This window comes from Protopterus annectens, chromosome 4.part0, assembly GCF_019279795.1.
Source record: "Protopterus annectens isolate FY-2018-M chromosome 4.part0, PAN1.0, whole genome shotgun sequence".
Classification (NCBI taxonomy): Eukaryota; Metazoa; Chordata; order Ceratodontiformes; family Protopteridae; genus Protopterus; species Protopterus annectens.
This window is the reverse complement of record NC_056733.1, coordinates 580721157-580746808: the sequence shown is the minus strand read 5'-3', so window position 1 is coordinate 580746808 and position 25652 is coordinate 580721157. Positions and strand designations below refer to the sequence as shown.

At 43.7% G+C, this 25652-nt stretch overlaps 1 protein-coding gene across 2 annotated transcripts in view; it reads left to right on the top strand.

Annotated features, from left to right (window-relative positions):
* Positions 1-25652, top strand: part of UBE3B (ubiquitin protein ligase E3B) — a 2006489-nt gene that overhangs the window by 1074973 nt on the left and 905864 nt on the right. For both annotated transcript variants that reach the window (XM_044068510.1, XM_044068511.1), the window contains exon 17: positions 20105-20219. In XM_044068510.1, the coding sequence (XP_043924445.1) occupies positions 20105-20219 (115 nt within the window). The remainder of the gene's footprint in view (positions 1-20104; positions 20220-25652) is intronic.

The window sequence follows — 25652 nt, the reverse complement described above, 5'->3', positions numbered from 1 at the left end:
CCTATGCTAGGCAAGGATGCCTGGCTGGCAACTCTCGACCTAAAAGAGGCTTACCTACATATCCCAATCAGGGGATCTTGCAGAAGATTCCTATGCTTCAAAGCAGGCTGTATGCATTATCAGTTCTCTGCACTGCCCTTTGGCTTGTCTACTGTGCCCAGGGTATTCACAAAGTGCCTGGCTCCAGTAATTGCATTTTGCAGGCAAAGAAATATTCAAATATATCCATACCTGGACGATTGTCTAATTCAGGCAGAAAACCAGGCCATTCTTCTAAAACATCTGGCATTTGTAAAAAGACTTCTAACCTGTCTAGGGTACACCATAAATGAAAAGAAATCTCAACTGCTACCCTCTCAAAAAATTACATTCCTGGGTGCAAGCGTGAATACAACTGCCCAGATGGCTTTCCTTACACCAGAAAAGCAAATTAATTTGGTGACTTACTTCAAACAGGTAGCCACAAAAACCCAGCTATCTGCAGGGCAAATACTGCAAGCCTTGGGGTTCATGGCCTCATGCATTCTTCTAATTCAATATGCAAGACTGCATACGAGGAAACTTCACACAGCCTGGAAACAATGATTCCTATCATACCTTGCCTGCGCCTAGAGTTCCTATGGTGGGCAGGGACCTGCCACCAAAACAAGGGACTGCCATTCACACCACCCCCTGCCACCCAAACTCTAACTACAGATGCATCAGACTATGCATGGTGGGCTCATCTGGCAGGGAAGTGCATTCAGGGAAAATGGAGTCCAAATCAAATGCACCTTCATATCAATCAAAAAGAAATGCTAGCTGTACAGAATTCAATGACAGCCTTCAAGGACCATCTTCATCCAGGACAATTACTGATAAAGACGGACAACACCACGGTTATGTGGTACATAAACAAGCAGGGGGGTGCACATTCCTACCCCCTCTGCAGACTAGCCATGGCATTGTGGAACATATATATATATTTTGCTCCCCATTTGGGGGGCACCTGATATCTGGGGCAAGAAAAACTGATGTAATGGCGTCGGCTGCATGTTTTATACCCCTGACGACCTGACGTCATGGAAGAAGGGACAGCAACCGACGCAGGACCCAAGACTTTGTTAATCAGGCCGACTGAGGGCAACCTGCCAGCAGATTACCCAAATGTAATGACTGCAACAGTAAATACACTTGAACATCTACATTTATGGTAAGTGTACACAACTGTACTTTCCCAGGGTCCGTGGTTGCTCCCCCTTTGTGGAGTGGGATAACCATTGCTGTGCGCCATTCAGTTGCCACATTAAAATTGTTTTTCATACACCACTTTGGGCTTGCTGTTCTCTTTTTAATTCCTAGACCTGCCAGAGCACAAACCACTTGCCATTCCTCCTGTTTTAGAGGTCGTAGAAGATGTTTTCATGGAGTCCTCCTTGAATTCTGATTCTCTTCCTCCAACCCCTAGAAAACTAGACATGTTTTATAGGGTGCTGGGCTCTCAAAAATATCTTTTGTAAGAACCCTTTTGAAAATCCAGAGGTTGTCACCCCAGCACCCAAAGGGGCTAGAGCCAGGTCCTCTAAAAACCCTTTACCAACTGATAGAAAGCAGGGCTCTTGATAGATTTGACAAAAAAAGTTTACATCTATGCCACCCTAGCTTTGAGGGCACTTAACTGCCAATTCCACATGATTAAATGCCAACAGACCATTTTGGATCAGCTGAAGCAAAAAATCACTACCCTTGAGGACAAGAACCTTTTCAATGAATTGTTAGGCCTTTGTCAGTCTAGCTTTCAAATAGCTAGGCATTCCTTTTACTGTAGCTATGATGCTATGGAGGCTTCCATCTGGGCTGCAGCCACTGACTCTGTTATTAGAAGGCATGCATGGCTAAGGGAACAATCCTTCCCCTGGACATGTCATGTCAATGATGGAAGACAAAGCTGAATCTGTACAAAATTGTGAAAGACTTCCTTCAAGTTCAGCCATCTAGGTTTAGTAGGAACTATCCCTCTAAACATTGGTCCTTTTCCTCATAATCCAAAAGCAGACAGAGAAAACTCTGGAGGGAAAGAACTCAAAGGCAACAGGACACAAAAAGGGAAAGGGTTTCTACTCCAGGGTGTTTCTAGTTCCCAGAAAGGAAGGCTCTTGGCATCTCATTTTAGACATGTCTACCCTCAATCAATCCCTGCTAGTTCCAAAGTTCAAAATGTTAACTCTTCAAAAACTTTTACCCACGATAACTCCTCAGGCCTTCATGGTCACCGTGGATCTAAAAGATGCCTACTTGCACATTCCCATAGAGGAATCACACAGAAGGTTTCTACGCTTCAGACCCAGTACTAGACATTTTCAATTTTCTGCACTGCCCTTTGGCTTGTCTACCACTCCCAGGATCTTCACAAAGTGCTTAGCCCTTATATTTGCCTTTTGCAGGACCAGAGGGGTTCAAATCTATCTCTGCATGGATGATCGTCTAATACAAGCCACAGGTTTAGCCAAACTCCACAAGGGTCTGGTTACCCAGTACCTCTTGACCTCCCTGGGTTTTACCGTAAATCTCCGCGACTCCAACACAAATCCGTTCACCAGGATTATTTTCTTGGGGGCTGTTCTGCACTCATCCCTTCAAAAGGCCTTCTTATCTCCAGACAAGGTCTTCTTCCTGACTCACTACTTCCAAAAGATCATGCAGCAACAATGCCTGTCAGCCAGGGAATTCCTCAGAGCACTGGGCTACATGGCATCTTATATCCTCTTTGTTCCTATGGCCAGGCTACACATGAGGAAGCTCCAGTGGTACCTCAAAAGTGTGTGGTACCAGCATGCACAATCCCTTTCGACTGAAGTACAGCTGATTCCTTGTCTCAAGGAGGAATTTGCATGAAGGGCACAGGCCTGTGCTCAAAACCAGGGCCTTCTTTTCAAATTCACTTCTCAGGAGCACTCACTCACCACAGTAGCTTCAGAGATAGCATGGGGCAACTCATTTCAAACACTTCTAATCCCAAGGGAAGTGGGAAATTCAGTTCAAAGACAAAGACATAAACTGGAAAGAGCTAATGGCAGTGCAAAAAGGCCTGGCAGCATTCAGAGAAAAATGGAAAGCATGGTTCCTGATAGTCTAAACAGACAACACCACAGTAATGGGGTACATAAAAAGGCAGAGGGGAGCACCTATTCCCACCCTTTATGTCGCCTTGCACTGCAGGTTTGTGAGACTGTTCACTCTCTGGTGTTGCATCTCTTGGCACAATACCTTCAAGATGCTCGATATATACTAGATCATCACTTCAGCAGATCCGGATGGATCTCCATGAATGGAAACTGCATCGGGAAACATTTTTCAGTGTAGAAAGAAAATGGGGAGTCCCCCAGGTAGACCCGATCATCACCAAGGAAAATGCTCAACCAGAAAAATTCTGCTCCAGGAGCAAACTACTCTCAGCCTTGAAGACAGATGCTTTCTCTTTCCTTTGGACTCCTCTTCATTTATGCATTCCCACCCTTACCTCTACTTCCTCAGTTGCTTCTAAAAATAAGGAAAGAGGGGGCCAAGGGCATTACTGATAGCCCCAGACTGGCCCAGACAGCATTGATATCCTCAACTACTCAACCTAATCAAACGAGAATCCATGACATTTACCTCAGCGGGTGGGCCTCCTGACTCAGGACAGGGGAAGGATTGTACACCCCATCCTGCAGACACTCCGTCTCTCAGCCTGGATAATCCCACAGAATCCAGGACCAAGCCTGGCCCAAAGCAAACTGGTTCAAGACATCCTTAAAGAGGCCAGAAGGCCTAGTACAAGGAAATCTTACTAAGGTAAATGGAAAAGATTTTCCATATGGTATCAACAACAGGGCCACAGTCATGTTTTAGCCAAGATCTCCATCATCCTAGATTATCTGCCTAGTCTGGTTGACAAGGGCCTGTGCTATTCTTCTACAAAACTTCATGCGTGTGCCATTTTAGCCCACATCCCTGTTCTTCCTCCTGTCTTTTCACACCACCTGCTAAGGCAATTCCTTAGGGGGGTTTCTGATAACTTAAAGTTTCTAACTTGGAAAACTGCTCTTTTGCTGTCTGTCACCTCTGGAGAGTCTCTGAGCTGCAGGCTCTCATGGCAGTGGAACCATTCCTCATCTTCCATCCAGACAGCCTCCCTCAGGACCAACCCTTTATTTATGCCCAAGGTGGTCATTGATGCATCCTTGTATTAAGCCATATGCATGCCCACCTTCTTTCCCAATCCTCAGAACCCAGGTGGAAAAGGCAGCTCCATTACTATCTTGACAGAACTAAAACCTTGAGAACGTCAGACACACTCGTTGTAGCCTTTGCCGCCAGTTCTGAAGGGAAACCAGTTGCCAAACAGACTGTTTCCAAATTGATCTCTCACTGTATTTCATTATCATGGCAGGAAGCCACCTGAGGTTGTTAGGACTCATTCTACTATGGCTACTGCTACCTCTTCTGCTTTTCTAAATGTAGTCCCTACCAAAGACATCTTGGAAGTTGCTACCTGGTCTTCTGTGCATACCTTCACCAGACAGTACCACTTGTCAGCCTTTTCCAGGTCCAGAGCAGGATTTGCCACTGCCATTCTGCAGAACATCATCTCCTCTTCCTAATCTTCCTTCCATGCTCCTTTCAGCTTTGGGAATAATCCCACAAGTCAGGAGTGCAACAGTGAGATACAAAGAACATAAACAGTTATGCACACTTACCAGAAATGTTCCCCCTTAGCCTACTGAGTAGTGTCGTTCAAAATTCTGCACAAGATGGTTTTCTTTTTCACCCTTCCCTTGCTTAGGTTCTGTGTCTTAGGTCTTTTGCTTTAGGACCCATCTTGGGGGCTGATGCCTTCAGGGGGGTAAGAAAAAACTGATGATATGTCGTCAGCTGGCTCCCTATATACCCAAGCATAATGGCATCAGTCAGGATGTCTGCCAGCCAATGGAGGAGGGAGATTTTTTTTCTCTGGCAGTCTGGTCGGCCAAGGGCTTTCACAGCAGGAAATCTCACAAGTCAGGGTTGCGACAGTGAATACACTTGAACATTTACATTTATGGTAAGTGTACACAACTGTACTTTCCAATTATAGCTCATTGTGGGCTATAGGATATCCACATTTTTCCATATTTAGATGACTTCCTTGTCTTTGTAGAGTCTTTTTCAAGGTGTCATGAATCTCTCTCTTGGGTGAGAGCTCTCTTGCACAGACTGGGATTCAAAGTGAATATTCAAAAGTCTTGAGTCCCTCACACAGGATTGTGTTTCTGGGATGTCAGCTAGACACCTCCGTTCATAGAGCTGGTCTTCCACAGGACAAAATAGACATTTATCGATATCTATTTCTAAGGTTTTCCAGCCAGACTTCAGATTGTGATGGAATACCGCAAGATTTTGGGTCTCATGTCATCTGTGATTTGCATGATACCCCTGGCAAAACTCCACATGAGAAGAATGCAGTTATATCTGAAATTGCTTTGGTCCCAGCTTCAACACCCTTTATCTTTTCAGATCCCATTTCTGGGATTTGTCAGAAGAAAAATATTTTGGTGGAGACAATAGATATCTTTAAATCCGGGTCCCCACTTCTCCCTCCCTGTACCAGAGCAGTCAGTCACCACAGATGCTTTGGACTTTGATTTGGGAGCAGTTTCTGGAGGGTTATAAGTTCATGAGGTGTGGGACAGACACAAGCACATAACTGTCAAGGAGATGCTTGCCCTGATCAAGGCACTCAACTCTCTGAACCGTCTTTGGTCTCCGGGACCTCAAGTGGTTTCAAGCAATACTACAGTCATGTAGTACATCAACAAGGAGGAACCAAGTTGTACCCCCCTCTGCAGACTAGTCATGTTAGCTTGGGATATAACTTTGCAATACAGACTCTCACTCTACAGGCATCCTACATTCTGTCAAATCAAAATTGTGTGGCAGACAAGCTGAGTAGGACCAGGGCAGACCCTCATAAATGGAAACTAGCTCGGAGGGGGTCTTCCAAGATTTGATCAATCCATGTGGAATTCCTCAAGTAGACCTCTTTGCTTCCTCTTTGAACACTCAACTGGCAAAATTCTGTTCCAGGACTCCATGCAAGAAGGCCTGAAAGACGTGTCTTTTCTTTGGACAGGAATACCTGTATGCTTTCCACCCTTTCCATTAATATCCAAGATACTTCTGAAGATTTAGAAAGAATCACCCAAGATCATTTTGGTGACTCCCTTCTAGCCCAGGCAACCTTAGATAACCGGGGCAATTGCCACAGGCTTCCCTACAGACTGGATCTGCTCTCAAGATCAGAGATATTTGATACACCCCGACATCAGTCATCTTCAGTTGACTGCCTGGATGATAGGGTCTTAATTCCTTTTACGCACCTATTTTCTCAGGACATCCAGCAGGAACTAATGGAGGCAAGAAAGCCTGCTACTAGAAAATTTTCTAGTTGGTGCGAACAACTTAACCAGCACCCATTCAGAAGTAGCTGTTTTCAGGATTTGCAATATTCGTGTGAGTTACTGTCCTACTTTTTCCTCAGTCAGTGTTCATTTAGCAGCCATTTCAGCATGTCTGCCTGTGGATTCTCTTCTTTCAATGCAGTCTCATGTCAAAATGCTCTTGAAAGGGATTTTGCATAAGAGGCTTCCTAGCAAATTGGTGGCCCTTCCTTGGGACCTTAATTTTGTGTTAGAGAGGCTAACACTTGATCTGATGATGTTAATCTTTATTCATTCCTTACATGTGGGTTCAGAACCAGCCGTTTACCAAGCCCACGCTGGCCAGAAAACTCCTGAGCTAAGCTTTACCCATAGTGCCCTTCTTCATGTTACCTCAGATCTCGTTTGCCGCATCAGAAACAAAATCTGCCAGACAGCCTCTCAGCTAAGTGTTCATTTTGCTGATAGTTTCAGAGGAATTTTCTTCCTCTAAGTTTTTTTCTTATAAAAAGTCTTTGTTGTTTGGTTGCATCTTTTTCGCTAGTGCCCTATTTCCAGCTTTACTTCTCTTTTTTTCTACTAGTTGGTAATTCTTCTACTGTTGGTACCTTCCATAACCTGGTTGGGTAGTCCTTTGTACCATAGTTGGTACTCCCTCTGTTCTTTCTTTTCTTACACCTAAGATTGTACTGCTTTTGTTATTATTGTTATATTTACTAATTTTGGATTGTGTGTTTTTCCTGTTTGGGAATTATTATATTTATTGTAGAAAACATGTCAGCAAAGAAAACGATTACTGGTTTTAAAAGATGTGACAAATGTGACAGAAAAATGCTTAATGTAGACAGTCATATGTCTTGTTTACTCTTTAGGGATTTCTCATTTATTGGAGAAACCACCTTGTGATATTTGTAGGACTTTAAGCTCCCACGCTCTTGCGGAATGCAAAAATAAGCCGATGCTTGCTGGTTTACTAAAATCTCCCTTTTTGGAGGCTATCTCTGAGATGGAGGCTTCACCCCATCCATGGAAAGATAATAAAAAGAGGAGTAAGTCCCTTCCTGCTTCTCCTCACAAGTTGAAATCATCAAAACCAAGGCCTAAGGTTCCTAAGTTGTCACACAAGGAGTCTTCGGTTCCAAGTCCAAAATCCTTGGTTCCGATCTTGACTCCACAAGAGACAATTCCATCTGTACCATCTGTTCCTTCATCACCAGACATTTCATCCGACATCTGCTACTGCACCGTTAACTTTGCCTATGGTACTGACCACATCGTCTCCTCTGATTTCTTCATCTGATCAACCTTCAGCACTGACAACCGTCATAAAAACTACCTCGACTCCAACACATTTCTCCATACTTATAGTCACTTCAGAGCCAGTGTTTTCCCTTCCTGAGCTTCATAGCGGTCCTTTGACCTCGGCTGAGAGAGATGAATTTCTTCCCAGGACCAGATACTCCCCATCGGTGGACCCCTACTATGGGCAACAGTATAGTCCTTTCTTTGAACGTCCAGTTTCACTGTCTGTGTTCTCTACCCGTTCCTCCAAGATCCTGTCTGCATTAGATATAGTGAGACTGGTAGACCAGCTGTTGATGGCCAGAGGCATTTCTCCTCCTCAGAAACCCTCCTTCCCTCCCACTCAGAGCCGAGGGCCCTGCTCCGAGGATTCCACAGTATTTTCCTCGTCCAGCCTGTTAGCAGGTTTTGGAAGTTTTGTCACCAACTGTTACCCCTGTTCCAGCAGTTTCAGCACCGATAGTGGATCTCACTTTGGTGCCAGAGACTTCTCTTTGGTCTGAACCCTCTGCGGAAACAGGCCATCCTTGGGTCCGAGATTGGTCTGCCTCGGCAGCCCTGTCTCTTTCGGAGGCTCCTTCCCTGGGGGTTGGTCCTTCGGTGCGGGGTGTGACCCCAGTTCCAAGTTTTTCTTTTGGTTCCAGGCTCCCATCCCTCCTCGAGGGGTTCTGCCTTCCAGGTGATGAAGAGAGCTTTAGCCACAGCTCGCTCCTCATTGGACCCATCGGCATTCTAGACACTCCCTCCTCCTGCTTGGGAGTCACAGCTACTACCTCTCACTACTGTTGGACATCGGGTTTGGGAGCCTCAAGTTAGCCTTCATCAAGGTTCCCCTTCTGCGGGTTCCTCCTCTGACATTCCCCTCGAGGAGGTTCCTCGCAAGAAAGTGTGCAAGAGGAAACATGTTGAATCCCTGGGAGTCACTGACTGAAGATACGGACTTCGATGATGGGGAAGGGTCCCCACGGTCACCCCCTGAAGATGTTTTCTTTGGGGACATCCTGGAAATACTGAAACAGTGGGGCAAATGGAAGTCCAGAACCCCTTCCCCCAAGGAGAACATATTCTTGCAAGTTTTCTGAGCCCGACCCTCTACCTCCTGGGTGACCCCCCCCCCCCCCACCTGCAAATAAACTTGTTCAGTACATCGTGCAGCAGGGTTGGACAACACCTGATGCCATTAAGCCGATCCCAAGTAGGCAAGATAAGATACTCTCTCCACCAGAAGATCAACCCTATTAGTCCAAAGGTGTTCCCACTGATGCTGTGGTGGTGGCGTCAGCCACAAAGAAAGAGCTCACCAAGGAGAGCTCTACTGTCCATCCCCCAAACAGGGAGTCTCGGGTGATAGACAAGATAGGGAAGCGGGTCTTTTCTTCAACGACCTTTGCAATCAGGTCTATGAACTACTTGGCACTCTTCACGTGGTTTCAGAGAGGCTTAATTTTAGAGCCATCAAAAACGCTAGCAGGAGCAGTGTCTGATGAGGTACGGAACAAGGTTGCCTCACAACTAGCCACCCTGGAGTCTATTTCCAATTCATCCATGGGGTTGATTTCACACTCAGCCGAAGGAGCGGCAAGAACAGCAGGCGCTGTAGTCATGGCTAGACGCCACACATGGATGTGACTTCATGATTTCGCGGACCCTTTCAAGTCTTCCTTCCTTAATGCCCCCATAGAGGCCTCCTCCCTGTTTGTCTCTAAGGTTAAGGATACCTCAGCCAGGTGTGAAAAGGATGATAAGACCCTGTCTGTCATAGATGTCTGTTTCTGTACTCCTCAGGGACCCTACTCTAGGAACAACAGGAGTGGAAAGATGTGGTACCGAAAATCCCAAGGGCCTTTTTACGACAAATGGGCCAAATTTTGCCCCCAGGGTAGAGGGGATAATTCAAACGGAAAACACCCCTTTAGGGGTAGAGGGGGTCCACATAACCAGGGATTCAGAGATTCTTTCTCCAGACAGCCCTATCAGCACTCCTGAAGAGCGGCCCGATTTCTTGCCTCTGGAGGCAGTTGGGGGTCGTTTCTCTCTGCACCACTTTGGCAAGAGATAACCACAGATACTTGGTGCAGATGATAATAACTAGAGGATATCACATTCCCTTCTTTGTAAAGCCAAATCCGACCAGGCACATTCCTGACATTCTACCCAGTCAAAGGGAACTTGCAGCAATAGAAATTCAAAAGCTGCTTCGAAAAAGAATCATCCAAGTAGTCCCCCCAGACCAACAAGGATCCGGCTTTTACTCAAGGTTCTTTTTAGTGCCAAAACAAACAGGGGACTGGTGGCCCATTTTAGACCTCAGCAACCTAAACAAATTTATCAAAAAAGTAAAGCTCTAGATGGTCATGGTACAATAAATACTCCCTTTCTTGGGAAGAGATGAGTGGATGTGCTCTATAGATCTTCAAGATGCGTATTACCATATAAAAATGGACAAACGCGCCAGAAGATTTCTCTGCTTCTGGCTGGGGGCCAATCGTTGCCAATTCCGAGCACTGCCCTTTGGTCTCTCTATGGCCCCCAGAGTTCACCAAATGCATGGGAGTGGTGGCACCTCACTTGAGACTATGAGGAATTCTTGGTGTTTCCATATCTCGACAATTGTCTCCTTACTGCCCCAACTGAGCATCATCTTACAGCAAACACGGAAACTTTTGTTGCACTTGAGCATCACTCTGAATGAAATCAAATGCAAACTAACTCCATCCCAAAGGCTGCAGTTCATAGGGGTGGAATTCGACACACAGATCTGTCGAGTATTTCTCCCCCCCACAGGTTGCAAAGGCTGAGACTTCAACTCCAACCAGTTTTGAACCACACCAAGGTTCCAGCAAGAGCGATTCTACAATTTCTGGGGTGTATGGCAGCTTCCATCGCGATGGTTCTATTAGCGCGACTTCACATGAGACTCCTTCAATGGTTGTTACTAACTCAATGGTCCCTGTTAGATCGTCCTATGCCTTACAAAATCAGGATAACCAATCTGCAAACAAGACTTTTTCTGGTGGCTGAAACTGGATCAAGATCTTTGGAGTCACCTGTTCACCGCCGCTCTTCCCTTAGCCACAGTGACCACGGATGCTTCCCTGATCAGGTGTGGGGGGGCATTATCAGGGACAGACAGTCCAAGACACTTGGTCGCCCCTGGAGGCCAGTTTGCATATCATTGTTCTGGAACTGAGGGCAGTTCTTCTCACGTTGCAAGCATTCCATTCTGACCTCCCTTTGGGAACAATTGCCATTGTCAGACAACTTGTCAGTAGCCTGGTACATAAACAAACAGGGGGAACTAGATCTTACCTTTTATGTCAGGAAGCCATGAGAATTTGGAAATGGGTGATAGCTTCCAATCATTTTCTTGTAACAATGCACATTCCTGGTTTTTCCAACATGATTGCAGACAAATTGAGCAGATGCATTCTCTTGCCTCACGAGTGGTCCCTCATTCCAATAATGGCAGCGAAGATTTTCAGTCGCTGGGGTCAGCCTTGCTGTGATCTATTTGCCTCCCCCACAAACCACAAATGCAGCAGCTACTTTGCCCTAATCCCCTTGTGGAGGAAGTCACCAAGGGATGCTCTCCTACACGATTGGCCCATGGGTTTTCTTTATGCTTATCCCCCTCTTCCACTGATACCACAATTCTTGAAGAAGGCTCTTCGATTGTGAAGCAAAGTAATCCTTATTGCTTCTTACTGGCCTCGTCAGATTTGGTTCCCGTTTCTGTGGCCTCATCTAATTTGTCAGCCCTGGGTTCTGGTCCCAATCCCAGAGTTGGTAATGCATCCACAGGGCTTGATTCACCCGAATGTATCCAGTCTCAAGCTGACAGCTTGGTTCCTCCACTTCCGCTGATTGCCAGGCAAAGTGACCTATTCTCTCCAGTTCGTCACATTCTCTTGGCTTCTCATAAACCACCCACCAGAAGGCTTTACCTTAGTAAATGGAGGCATTTTTCTCTGGTGCAAGGATAGGCATATTGACCCTTTCTCAGCACAAGTGCCTGTTGTCCTAGAATATTTATCTACTCAACTGTAGTCCGGAGCTGCAGCTTCCTTTATTCAAGTTCATCTGTCTGCAATATCCAACTACCATAATGGTTCTCTTCATGAGTCATTAATCTCACACAGACTGTGTAAAGCTTTTCTAAAAGGAGTTCTGCATATCAAGCCCCTTTTAAAACAACCAGTTGAACCATGGGACTTGGCCGTGATCTTACAATCTCTAACCAGTTCCCCCTTTGAACCTGCAGCCACATGTGATCTGAAATTCTTATCTTGGAAAACCTTGTTCATGGTCATATTACGTCTGCTAGACATGTATCAGAATTACAAGCTTTGAGTATGAGGTGTCCATATTTGATCTTTCACAAGGTTAGGGTTTCCTTACAAACCCTTTCTTTCTTCTGAAATTGATTTCGGATCTGACTATTAACCAAACTTTAGACCTACCTGTATTCTTCCCAAATTACTCTAATAAAGGGGAATATACTTTGCATTTACTTGATGTTCACAGACAACTACGCTTTTATCTTGACAAGACAAAGTCCTTTAAAAAATCTCACCAGCTATTTATTGCCTATTCTGGTTGTAAGATGGGGAAAGCAGTAGCTAAAGTTACCCTATCCAATTGGCTTAGAGGCTGCATTGCCTACATATACCGAGTAAATAACATAGTTATTGCTGCAAAAATAAAAGCACACCTCAATAAGGTCAGTTTCCACTTCTGTAGCCTTCTATTCCAGGGCTTCCATGGATGATGTTTGCACAGCAGCAACATGGACCTCTCCTCGTACATTTATTATGCATTATAAATTGGACATGATTTCTAAGGGAAGAGCTTCGGCTCAATGGTACTCAGGAATATTCTTCCTTAGGGCCTCCGAGGAAACGGGTAGCTAGGGACTCTGTCCCACTTGTAAGGAATGAATGAAGATTAACAACATCAGAAAAAGTTGTCTTACCATAACGTTCCATCTGTGTTGTTGATCTTCATTCATTCATTACAAATCCACCCTCCATCCCCCTCCAAGGGCTCTTGGAGGTTTGGTTATGGTCCTTCCATTCCTGGTAAGGTACTTGCTTAGAGAAAGCCTCCGCTTTCCTTTCTATAAACTGTCCTGTCTTCTGGGCAACCTCGATCTGAGGTAACATGGAGAAGGGCTCTATGGGTAAAGCTTGGCTTGAGAGTTTTCTGGCTGGCACAGGTTTGGTAAACAGCAGAGTCAGAACCAAGGATCAGTCCCTTACCCACATGTAATGAATGAATGAAGATCAAAAACACAGATGGAACATTATGGTAAGACATAACTTCTTTTTCCAACTGAACCAGCTAATCTAGCTGACTTGGGGTTTTTAGCATGGAAAACAGTTTTACTTATTGTTCAGACTTCTGCAAGAAAGGTGTCTGACTTGCATGCTGTTATGGTGTGTCAACCCAATCTCATTTTACACAGGACAGGATTTCTTTGAAAACTAATCCTTGTTTATACCTAAAGTGGTATCCGAGTTTACTTTAAGACAAAATATCAGTTTTCCTGTTTTCTTTCCTGACCCTAAAAATGAGGGAGAAAAGACACTCCATGCCATTCATGTCCACAGACAGCTCGGGTACTGTCTTGATGGAACTGAATCTTTCACATCTTCAGACCAATTGTTCATTTCTTATGAAGGTAAGAAGGGACAACCTGTGTCAAAACAGACCATTTCTAAGTGGTTGTCTAGGGTATTACCTTTTGTTATACTTACCACAATAAATCTACTTCAGGCAGGGTCAAGTCCCCACTCTACCAGAGGTTTGGCTTTAGCAGTGGCTTTTTGGAAAGGGTTGGATTCTAGAAGTATTCTAGAAGCTGTTGCTTGGTCCTCTGTATGTACACAAGCTTGATTCCTTCTCTTGGTCTAGATCAAGCTTTGCTAGGGCCATCCTTCAGGGGCTTTTGGTCCCCTCCCTTTCTGCCTCCCAAATATAGTTAGCTATAGTTAGGGGGGTGTAGATCCCCCACTTAGTTTGGGTATATTGTTTTTTGGAAAGAGTTGGTCATTGGTGTTGTAATTATGCATGTCTATGGGATTCCGGATACTGACTAATGCTCTTGCCACCCCTATAGTGCCTTTTTTTAGGCAAGGTTCAAATGACAAATTCACCACCGTAACAGGAACAGGCAAGCAAAAACTGAGGATAATGCTACTCAATGCCAGATGTCTAAATCTCAAAATGCACTCACTCGAGGCACTCCTTAAAATGGCGAACATCGATATCTGTGCAGTGACTGAGACCTGGTTCAGGGCTCCAGAGAGCAGCCCTGCACTACCAGGCTATAACTCATACCACACTTTTCGGCCATGTAACCTGGACTGAAACACCAAAGGCGGAGGTGTGTCCATATTCATTAAGGATATCCACACCTCCAGGCTAGTTGCTCAACATAATGCATCCGAGGTTATCCAAGTGCAACTAACTCTGGGCAAAACTGCAATCCAAATTTTAGTTTGATACAGATCCCCCACCATGCCCCAGGATTCCCACTCTTCTTTTCTTGATGTACTGGAAAATATTAGGATTTAGCCAAACACCCTAATAATGGGCAACTTCAACTACCCCACCATTAACTGGGAAAACTACTCGTGTACCAACTCCTTAGCTCAACGCTTTCTGGAATTCATAAACTCCAATGCCCTGGATCAACTTATCCACACTCCCACCAGGGGCAACAATATCCTAGACCTAGTCATTACCAACATGAGTGAACGGTGTTCCACACCTGAAGTCAAATCCTCAGTCCAATCCGACCATAAGCTAATCACCCTTGATATCCACATCCCGCCCCTAACCCCCATTAAGGAAACCACGGTAAAAAAATTTCTCTACAGCCAACTTCATGCTTCTTAAGACAGAAGTGGTGAACTTCATGACACCCATGCAGATGGGACAATACAGTTACAACTGCTTAATCCTACACAAATGCACTCTATAAGCACTTACACGTGTGCATGGATCGTGCTATCCCAAACAGAACCAAGACGCTATCCTCCAAAAAAAGGAAGACAATCTGGTGGTCCCCTGCCATAAACAAACTGTACAACAGAAAGAAAAAACAGTTTCAAAAGAGAGTAAAATCCCATGAGTTTAGAGCTCCCTGGTCAGCCGCAGTAAGAAGCTGAGATCCTTTATAAGATCCTCCAAAGCTAGCTATGAAAACAAAATCGCCACTCATTCTAAGGAAAACCACAAAGCATTCTATACTGGAAAATATTAAGATACAACCAAACACCCTAATACTGGGTGACTTCAACTACCCTGCCATTAACTGGGAAAACTACTCCTGTACCTTTGCCCAACGGCTCTTGGAATTCATAAATTCCAACACCCTGGATCAGCTAATCCATTGTCCCACCAGGGGCTCCAATATCCTAGACCTGGTCATTACCAACATGGGAAATCGATGCTCCACACCTATGGTCACCCCATCGTTGGTCAGGTCAGACCATAAGCTAATCACCCTTAACATCCACATCCCACCCCCAGCCAGGAAAACCTTCATAAAAAACTTCTCCAAAGCCAACTTCATGTTACTCGAGTCAGAAGTGACAAACTTCGACACCCATGCAGATGGGAACTGAAAGTTCAACTGCTGAGTCCTACACTAAGGCACTGTACAAGCACATCCACTTATGCATGAATCGTGCCATCCCAAATAGAACCAAGATGATCTCCTCCAAAAAATGAAGCCAATGTGGTGATCCCCTGCCATAAACAAACTTTACAACAAAAGGAAGAAACTGTTGCAGAAAAGAGAAAAATCCCAGGATGCAAAAAACTCCCTTACCAGCCTCAGTAAAAAGCTGAGATTCCTCATAAAAGCCTCCAAAGCTAGTTACGAAAATAAAATTGCCAAAGATTCCAAAGACAACCACAAGGCATTCTATAACTATGTCAAGAATCTAAATGGCAATGCTCAGATCTGCTCTGAGCTACAACAGAATGGCATTAAATATACTGATCCCAAGGATATTGCCAATATCCTGGCAGATGGATTCAGTGCCAACTTCACCCTCCTCTCACCCCTTAAAAGGCCCATCTCAGTACCGGAAGATTGCCAAATTCCAGTAATAACGGCCACACAGGTGAAAAAAACACACTCTCCAAAGCTAAGAATACAGCATCCATGGGACCAGGTGACATCCCGGGCTGTGTACTACATGAACTAAAAAATGAACTGGCACCTCACCTAAGTGTCATGTTTAATCATAGCCTCACCTCAGGCTTCGTGCCCACTGAGTAGCGCACAGCTACAGTTATCCCACTCCACAAGGGGGGATCCACCTTGGATCCCGGGAACTACCACTCCATCAGTCTGACGAGCCTGATCTACAAGGCCATGGAACGTATTATCATGGAATTTATAAACAAAGAAATTGGCAACCTTCAAACACTGGACCTCACCCAGTTTGGGTTTGTGAAGGGCCTCCTAAACCTGATTGACTTCTTAGAATCAGTTTCCAGAGCCGTGAACGAGGGTAAGACAGTCCACACAGCCTATCTGGACCTCGTCAAGGCCTTTGAAACCATCCCCCACTCTGGAATCATAGATAAACTTAAGCTGGACATTAATTCCTACGTCACTCGATGGGTTGCCATCTGGCTTACTGACAGAACCCACACTGTAAAAGTAACTGACTCCAAATCCAGCTCCAGACAAGTGGAGTACCTCAGGGTTCAGTCCTGGGACCTCTCATTTGGCATCTACTTCTCTGAAGTACAGGCCAGTACTAAGGGACTCTGGCTAACAAAGTTCACAGATGACTGCAAACTGGGAGCCATTATTGACTCTTCGTACGATATGGATACTCTGCAAAAGGGCCTTAGAGAAACAGATGCTTGATGCCAGAGCCATGGGCTCAAGCTCATTGCCAAGAAATATATAGCTATCCCCTTTGCGAAAAAACATGCACCCGTGAATTACCACATGTGGCAGTACACTAAACACCGAAAGTGTGTTAAGAGACTTAGGGACAGAGGTGGACAGTGGTCTCACCTTCGATAACCACATCGCCGCAACAGTCAGGAAATCCTACTATGTGGCACACCTCATCACTAAGGGTTTTTCATCCAGAAAAAAGGAGGTCATTGTCCCGCTGTACTCATCCCTCATTAGACCCATAATAGAATACAACGCCCCATTTGGTATGTACCTCTCAAGACACCTGCAACAACTGGAAAGGCCGCAGAAATACCTCACTAAAAGAATCACAGGCCTAAAGCAGATGCCCTATGCTGACCGCCTTAAAAAAATCCAGCTATACTCTGTCGCATATCATCTACCCAGCGGCAATCTCTGCTTAGCATACAAGGCCATGTCAAACCCAGAGCTGTTGAACATGCTACACTTAAAGAAATCCCAATCCCTCAGAGCCACATGCTCCAGGGATCTAAACCTTGTCATCACAATAAACAAAACATGCTGGAGGGATAGGTTCCTGACCCAGAGACTCCCCAGACTCTGGAATAGACTGCCCATACATGTCAAGCAGAGTGCCTCTTTGGCCCTCTTCAAAATGAACCTTGAAGATTGGATGGGAGAAAGGAAATTCACCCCGGGGATCACGTCAGTCACCCTGCTAGACAGGGGTCCAGAAAGTAAATAGTGTGGGAAGAAATAGCCAGGGAATTGTTATGGCTAGGCTTGTATAGGCCCTAGGGCCGATAGCCTAGTACCAACCTATGAACCTATAGCTATGTCAAGAATCTCGATGGCAACACCCAGATCTTCTCTGAGTTACAGCACAATGGCATGAAAATTACATAACCAACTGATATTGCCAACATCCTGACAGATAGGTTCAGTGTTAACTTTACCCTCCCTCACCCCCTAAAGGGCCCATATCTATACAGGAAGAATGCAAAGTCCCTGTAATCACAACTATGCAGATAAAAGCTGCACTCTCTAAAGCCAAAAACACAGCATCCGTGGGACCGGACAACATCCCAGACTGCATTTTACACAAACTACAGAACGAACTGGCTCCCCACCTAAGCACCATGTTCAATAATAGCCTCGAATCAGGTTTTGTGCCAACTGAATGGCGCACAGCAACAGTTATCCCACTCCACAAAGGAGGAGCCACCACTGATCCCGGGAACTATCACCCTATTAGCCTGACGAGCCTGGTCTGCAAGGCCATGGAACGTATCATCATGGAACTCATAAACAAAGACATTGGTAACCTCCAAACTCTGGATCCCACCCAGTTCGGGTTTGTGAAAGGCAGATCATGCCTCCTAAACCTGATCGACTTCGAGGCAGTCACCAAAGCCGTGGATGAGGGTAAGGTGGTTCACACAGCCTATCTTGTCCTCACCAAGGCTTTCAACACCATCCCCCATTCTGGAATTATAGCTAAACTCACTAAACTAGGTATAAATCCATACGTGACAAGATGAGTTGCCAACTGGCTCACTGACAGAACACACACTGTAAAAGTTGCAGACTCCAAATCTGAACTCAAACCAGTGACAAGTGGAGTACCACAGGGTTCAGTCCTGGGACCTCTCCTGTTTGCTATCTACTTCTCTGAAGTACAGGCTAACACAGAAGGCCTCTGGCTAATGATGTTTGCAGATGACTGCAAACTAGGAGCCATAGTCAAGTCCCCAAATGATGTGGACATCCTACAGAAGGGCCTCACTGAGACAGATGCCTGGTGTCAGAGCCATGGCCTCAAGCTCAATGCCAAAAAGTGCAGTGTCATCCCCTTTGGTAAAAACTCTCTTTCTATGAACTACCACATAGGCAGCAATCTACTTAACACCGAATGTGTGATGAGACCTTGGGACCCAGGTGGACAGTAGTCTCTCCTTTGATAGTCACATCGCCACAGTAATCAGGAAGTCCTTCTACATGGCACACCTCATCATAAAAGGGTTCTCATCCAGGAAAAAAGAGGTCATTGTTCCCCCCCTACTCGACACTTATTAGACCCATTATAGAGTACAACGCCCCTTTTGGATTGTACCTCACAAGACATCTGCAGCAGCTGGAAAGGCCACAGAAGTACCTCACAAAGAGAATTACTGGCCTCAAAACAAATGCCCTACACTGACCGTCTCAAAAAGCTCCAGCTTTACTTCGTAGCATATCACCTACTCCGAGGTGGTCTCTGCCTAACATAGGTTCATAGATTAGTACTAAGCTAACTGCCCTTGTGAGCCATTTTAAGCCTAGCCAATTATCCCTTGTTAGACTTAAACCCTGCACCTTGTGTTTGTAAGGCAAACACCTTAACCATTAGGCCACCCTAACATATAAAGCTATGTCAAACCCAGAGCTGTTGGACATGCTACACCTAAAGAAATCTCAATCCCACCGAGCTACACGCTCTAGGGACCTAAACCTTGTCACCACAATAAACAGGACATGCTGGAGGGATAGATTCCTGTCCCAGAGATTTCCCATACTCTGGAACAGGCTACCCATCTATGTCAAGCAAAGTTCACTCTTCAAGAAAAATCTTGATGAATGGATGGGAAATAGAAAATACACCCTGGGGATCACTTGTGCGTCTGCTCGACAGTGACACAGGAAAATAACTTTCTTGGGTGGCGTAAGCCAGGGAACCTTGTTGGCTATGCTTATGTAGGCCCTTGGGCTGATCGCCTAGTACCTACCTATGGTATCAAATGTATTGTTTTGAAGTTTCTGTGAAATATTAAACCAAACTAGGTGGGGGCTATGCCCCCCACACCCCCTAAGCATATATACTAACTCCAGGATCGCACTACAGTGGGTAAAAGGGCATATACCTTTTACTTGTCTTACAGTACTCTACACAATGCCAGTACTTCACATTAGTGAAATGAGTTTTCAGTAATTTGAGTTTTCAGTGATTTGGTCAGGGTGAATTCAAATTCAGTGAAATAGCCTTCAATGAAACAAAGTAGACCCATATATATATATATATATATATATATATATATATATATATATATATATATATATACTATATATATATATAATATTATACATATATATATATATATATATATATATATATATATATATATATATATATATATATATATATATGTGGTCAGTTTTAATGGGGATAAGTATTTGAATACCCTGTTTAAACTTGGATTGTTTCTTGTAAATGTAACTTGTTTAGTGTGACAGTTCTGTGTACTTCATGTGGAACAGGAAGTCATTCATAGCCTATCGAAGCAACATGCCATGGAAAGTGTAGCCTTTCTTTTTCCCAGAAGCCATTGCATCACAAGTACAGTAATTTTCATTTGCTTCCTGGAAGACTTTATTAATGATGTGTGAGATGACCAACTTATTTTGTTTTCGTTTACAGAGAATGCAAATGAAGAGAAACAGGGACTGTTCCATTCAGTTCATGGGTGGTTGATGGTGCTGTATGAACGAGACTGTCGGCGACGCTTTTCTCCAGAAGACCACTGGCTACGCAAGTAATTATGTCATTTGATTTGCACTGAGTTGTTGCTGAGTGGAACATCAGAAACATTCAAGATAACCATTGTCACAATTGTCTTACTAGGTGTTCAGGTTATATGATATATGCTAACTTTTTAAGTATGAGCTCTGGTACCTCACTAAGGACAACTAGAAGTTCAGTGCTCATAGCTGGAGTAGTACATTACTGTCTCTTAAGCTGAAAGGAAAAGGTTCATAAGGGAGAGAGAGACTGAGTTACATGCATATTAGCTCCTTCCCTTCCCCCAAATAACAGTTCACATCAATTCTCTATGTACTTCACACAACAATGACCATTACAAAGTCCACAGATTCTCTGTATTAGATCAAAAACTTTAAAATTCACTCTTTCTCTATGTAAAGTCACCATACATTCTCATAATTCTTTGCAAAACTTAAAAACACGTTTTAGGGAAAAACTTATGTTCCTGTTTTCCTCACAGTGGTACTAATTGATTAATTTACTTCTCTCCATTCTCTCAATCCTCCACTTACCACTTCCTTCTCTACTTCCTTTTCAGTAATTCAAGCAGTTTTTTGCCACAGATAATCAGAGTTTCTGTAAAGAGCATAAAAATTGTTTAGCTCCATTCATAGAACTCTTTTCATTCAAAAATAAAAATGTTGCTAGTAGGTTTTATACTGTTTTGTTTCATTCTCAGAATGCTTTCCTAAAACATGTATTATCTAATGTTGTCCAATTTCATTCATTCCTCAACTGTTGGGGTTCAAATCTGACACTTGGATCCAATTTGGCCCCTTCTTCCAGATCAGAGAATCTTGAACTCTCATGCTCCTCCCCTTTCCTATAATTCCCCACCAACTTAACATACTTCATATCTCATTCGCTGCCATAGAGAACAGACGGAGGTTGCAAACTCTTGAGCTTTAGGTATTCACTATTCGAAATTCTCAGATTTCAGTTATTAAACTTTCCTCCATTTTATCCTTGTTAAATTTACTCATAACCTTTTCTTGTACTTGTTGAGTACCTTTTTATACCATTGTTGGTAGTCTTACCTCTTTTTTCACTTTCTGTACCAATTTTAGTACTCTTCCATTATCACTGTTAAGAATTATTTCCCCTCCCTTTCTTCTCTTTATTTCTTAAAAAAAAACTTAGTATTCCTTTTATAGAGGATTGTTATTTTTTTCCATATCTTGCTTAAACCTTCCAGTTTCAAAAAGTTTGTGGCTTGTGGGCTCAAAATTCCAAATTCAGATGCCAGCACAGAATGCATGTATTGTCTAGGCCCCAAACATCTAGATGTGGACTGTGAAATCTGTAAAGGCTTCAACTGTAGAGCCTTAATTGATAGGAAAAATAAACTTGTACTTTGGGGTCTTATCCCTTGTAAACATTCCACTCCGGTTGTTGGGGCTCAAGTCCCCAAGAAACAAGACAAGAAGGGCAACTCTGCTCCTAAGGAGTCTTGCAAAAGATCCCCTGATTGCCCTTCTACGTCGGTGTTGACTTCAGCTCCTTAATCGGAGACGCATGTTAAACTGTTGAAAAAGTCAGCTGAAGTCGAGAACTGAAAGATCCCCACAGATCCATACTCCACCTTTACTGTCAGAGCCTGTCTCATCCAGATTGCCTTCTCCTTTCCTTGAACAGTCACCTAGATGACATTCCAGACCTTCGTCTATGTCTTCCTTTCTGTGCTCCTCCAGGAGCCTGTCCAAAGCAGATGTGGATGGGATGATGAGTAAGTTCCTTAGGATGCATATTCAAATGTGAGTTCTCTCTGCCACAACCCTGTTGGGTCCCAAGAGCCTTCGTAGGTCTGTACCCCCTTTAATATTTCCTTCTGCAATCAATCCTTCAGTTTCAGAGCCATCATATCCTTGGTGGTGTCTTCTTTGGATCTAAATTTTGTTGTTTCTTCAACTCCAAAAGTTTCTCTGAGTCATCCAATACCAAGTACCTCGGAGCCAAAGGAGACTCAAAGCTGAAGCATCGATGCTGGCCTCTGAGTGTTGGAGTCAAATCCAAAACTGTCAGAGCTGTCTGTTCCCTTCAGAGCATCGGCTTTAGATAGCTTGGTTCTAACTCTCTCCTTCAGTGCATTGTTTGCAAGACATCAGGAGCCAACAATCTGATGGAGTCCTTTATTGGATCTCCCTTCGATGTAATGGAGAGAGTCTTCTCTATGCCTAGAGATTAGACAACCCTATCTTCCATAGATCAGACCTATTTGCCTCATTCGGTTTTGTGTCGTGGGCCTCATTTATCCCTTCCACATGGACAGCCAGCCCGAACCAGCCTTCAGTCCATCCGTCAGGGTATTATCTCTTCCGATACCTCCATGGAGCATCCCACTGAGGATGTTCCTTGGAAGAGAACATGTAAGAGGAGGCGCTCAGTCTCTCCACAAGAGTCTGCCACTGAAGACTCTGATTCTTACGTTTGATGAGGGGGAAGGGTCAGCCAGATCTCCACCTGATGATGTATCCTTTGGAGACTTCTTAGAACTTCTTAAACAAAGAGGTGATTGGCCCCCCGATAACCCTTCCCAAGAGGAATCAGTGTTTCTGGAGGCTTTATGGTCTGGCCCATCTGCCTCTTAGGTAATTCCGCCCACCAATGAACTTATAGAATCAATCTGGTCTCTCCGTGGGCTTGGAAAGAACTAGACACTGTTGAGCCTATTCCCAAGAGACCAGCCAATTTCCTTCCACCCCCACAAGATCACCTTCATTAGAGTAAAGGAGTACCAGTTGATGCCATGGTTGTTACGGCAGCCATGAGAAGGAACTAGCAGAACAAAGTTCCTTTGTCCACCCTCCTAACAGGGAGTCTGGGGCACTGGGCAGGTTTCAAAACAGTAGCTATGCATCAGTGACCTTTGCTTTAAGGTCACTGAATTATTTGGCACATTTTATCAGACTTCAAAGGGATTTGATCAAGGAGGTTACCAAACATCTTTCAGGGTCCATATCCTTCGAGGAAGGAAATATAATTTCTTTGCTGTTGGCTACCCTCCAATCTATTTTTGATTCATCCATGAGGTTAATCTCTCATGCTGCTGAAGATACCTCAGAGACGGTGGGTTCAGGCATCTCCATTAGGAGACATGCCTGGATGCACTTGTGCAATTTTGCAGAACCATTTAAATCTTCTTTCATCAGTGCACCCTTTGACCGAACCTCATTATTTGGCCCCAAGGTAAAAGACATCTTTATCTCTAGATGCAAACTGGAAAGGAAAACCTTGTCTGCTGGGGATGTATGTTTTTCTACCCCCTCAAAGGTACTTTTCCAGGAACCAACAAGGTGGCAGAAAGATGTGGTTCAAAAAGTCCCAGGGTCCTTTTCAAGTTCCACATGGAGATAGTTCTCCTAGAGGCAGAGGGGAGTCAACAGTGGAATACGCCATTCCCATGGCAGAGGTGGTCCACATAACCAGGGATCTAGAGATTCCTTCTCCGACAGATACTATCACTGCTGCTGAACAGGGGCCCAACTGTCCATCTCTGGAGGCAGTTGGGAGTCCAGTATCCCTGCACCAGAGAGCCTAGCTAGACATCACAAAAGACGTACGGGTGTGGAGTAATATCTGTGCAAAGGAGAAAGCAAAACTAATCAATGCCAAAAGAGCAGCACCAAAAATATTTGAAGAGAAATACAGGCAAAGGAATCTGGACATGGAAACTTTACAATACAAAAAGTAAGACAAAGAGGAAAAGTAGAAAAGGAGATTAGCAATGGAGAAGTTAGAGAAACAGAAAGTGAGGTTATGGCGTACCTGCAAAGTGAAAGATTCAGTGTAGGAAATCTAATTCAGAAAGTACCACAACAGAATAGAGCAATGGAGATCCAAATTAAGGGGAAACCATTGGAATGGGAAGCAATTGGTCAGGTGCCATATGAAGCTATTTTGGAGGCTTCCACAGGAAATCAGTATAAATGTTCACTTGAAGCTGGACAGCAAGGGAATGAACAGGAAACTGTGGAAACTTTGATGCAGTCAGTGTTGAGTGATGGGCCAGTGAGTTCCCATATGACAGAGCAACGGATGGCACAGGATGAAATTGAAGAGAATGTGCCACGGGAAAATGCTATAGAACATTCTATAGAATGCCCACATGAAATGGAAAAAAAAATGTGCCCTCAGTTTAGAAGAAAATGAGCTAAGAGAAGAACTGCTTGATTTAATAGTGATAGATAGATATATGAAGATGAATGAAAGAAATTAAACTGCAGAAGGTCAATAAAATCCAAAAACTCAGAAGTTTGATGAAACAAATGAACACAATGATTTGGACTATTCATAGAGAGCCATGCAATTTAACAGAAGTAAACAGGATATGTTACTGTGCCGCTAAATTAATAACTGATAAAGTTCTACCACAAGAACACAGGGTAGTGAGGGAAAGGAAGGGGAGAAATCAAATACAATTATGGAAGTATCAAATAGAGAAAACTATAAAGCAATTAAGGCAAGATTTGTCACTGTTAGAGGTGTATAGAAGAGAGAACAGATCAACAAAAATACTTATAGAAAGATAGACATGATAAAAGCAATGCACATTATTGGAATGGATCAGGATCTATCATGCACTATCGCAAATGGACTAAAAATCTCAGCACAAGCAGAAAAACTTAGAAGATACGCATATAGATATAAAGGAAAAGTACAAAATAAGCAATTTATTGGTGGCCCAAAAAAGTTCTATAGAGAATTGGGAAACAAGGTGAAAGGAATTGAAAGATCACAAAAAAAAAGAAGAAATAGATACATTTTGGAGAAGTGTTTATGAAAATCCTCTGGAACATAACAAACGTACTAAATGGATAGAAGTAAAAGAAAAGAGTAAGAAGTTTAAAGGTACAGGATATGAAATGGGATGAAGTAACAGCCAGAGAGATTAAAACAAAGTTTGAAAAGCCCCCAAATGGAAAACCCCAGGCCCAGATGCAGTATCTAACTTCTGGTTAAAAGTGTTAACATCTTTAAAGATTTAGCCATGAGTAAGAACTATTTATATGCGCATCCTGAACGGACACCAGCCTGGCTAACAACAGGAAAAACAATACTCCTACTTGAGTGAATCTGCAAGCTACCCTGAAAATTATAGACCAATAACTTGCCCTCCAATGGCGTATAAATTATACACTGGAACTGATGCCAACAGAGTTTATAGTCATTTAGAAGAAAACTCAATTATGGAAACAGAACAAAAGTGCAATAAAAGAAACTCATATGGAACAAAGGATCATTTGTTGTTAAATAATGTCATAGTGGAGAACTGTAAAAAAGAGGAAGAATTTAAGTATGGCATGGATTGACTATAAAAAAATCATTTGATAGTATCCCACATTCATGTATAAGAGTGTTTAAAAAGGTATATGATACACTTTACACTGATCGACTATATTATAGTGACCAATTTTGCAATTAAGCC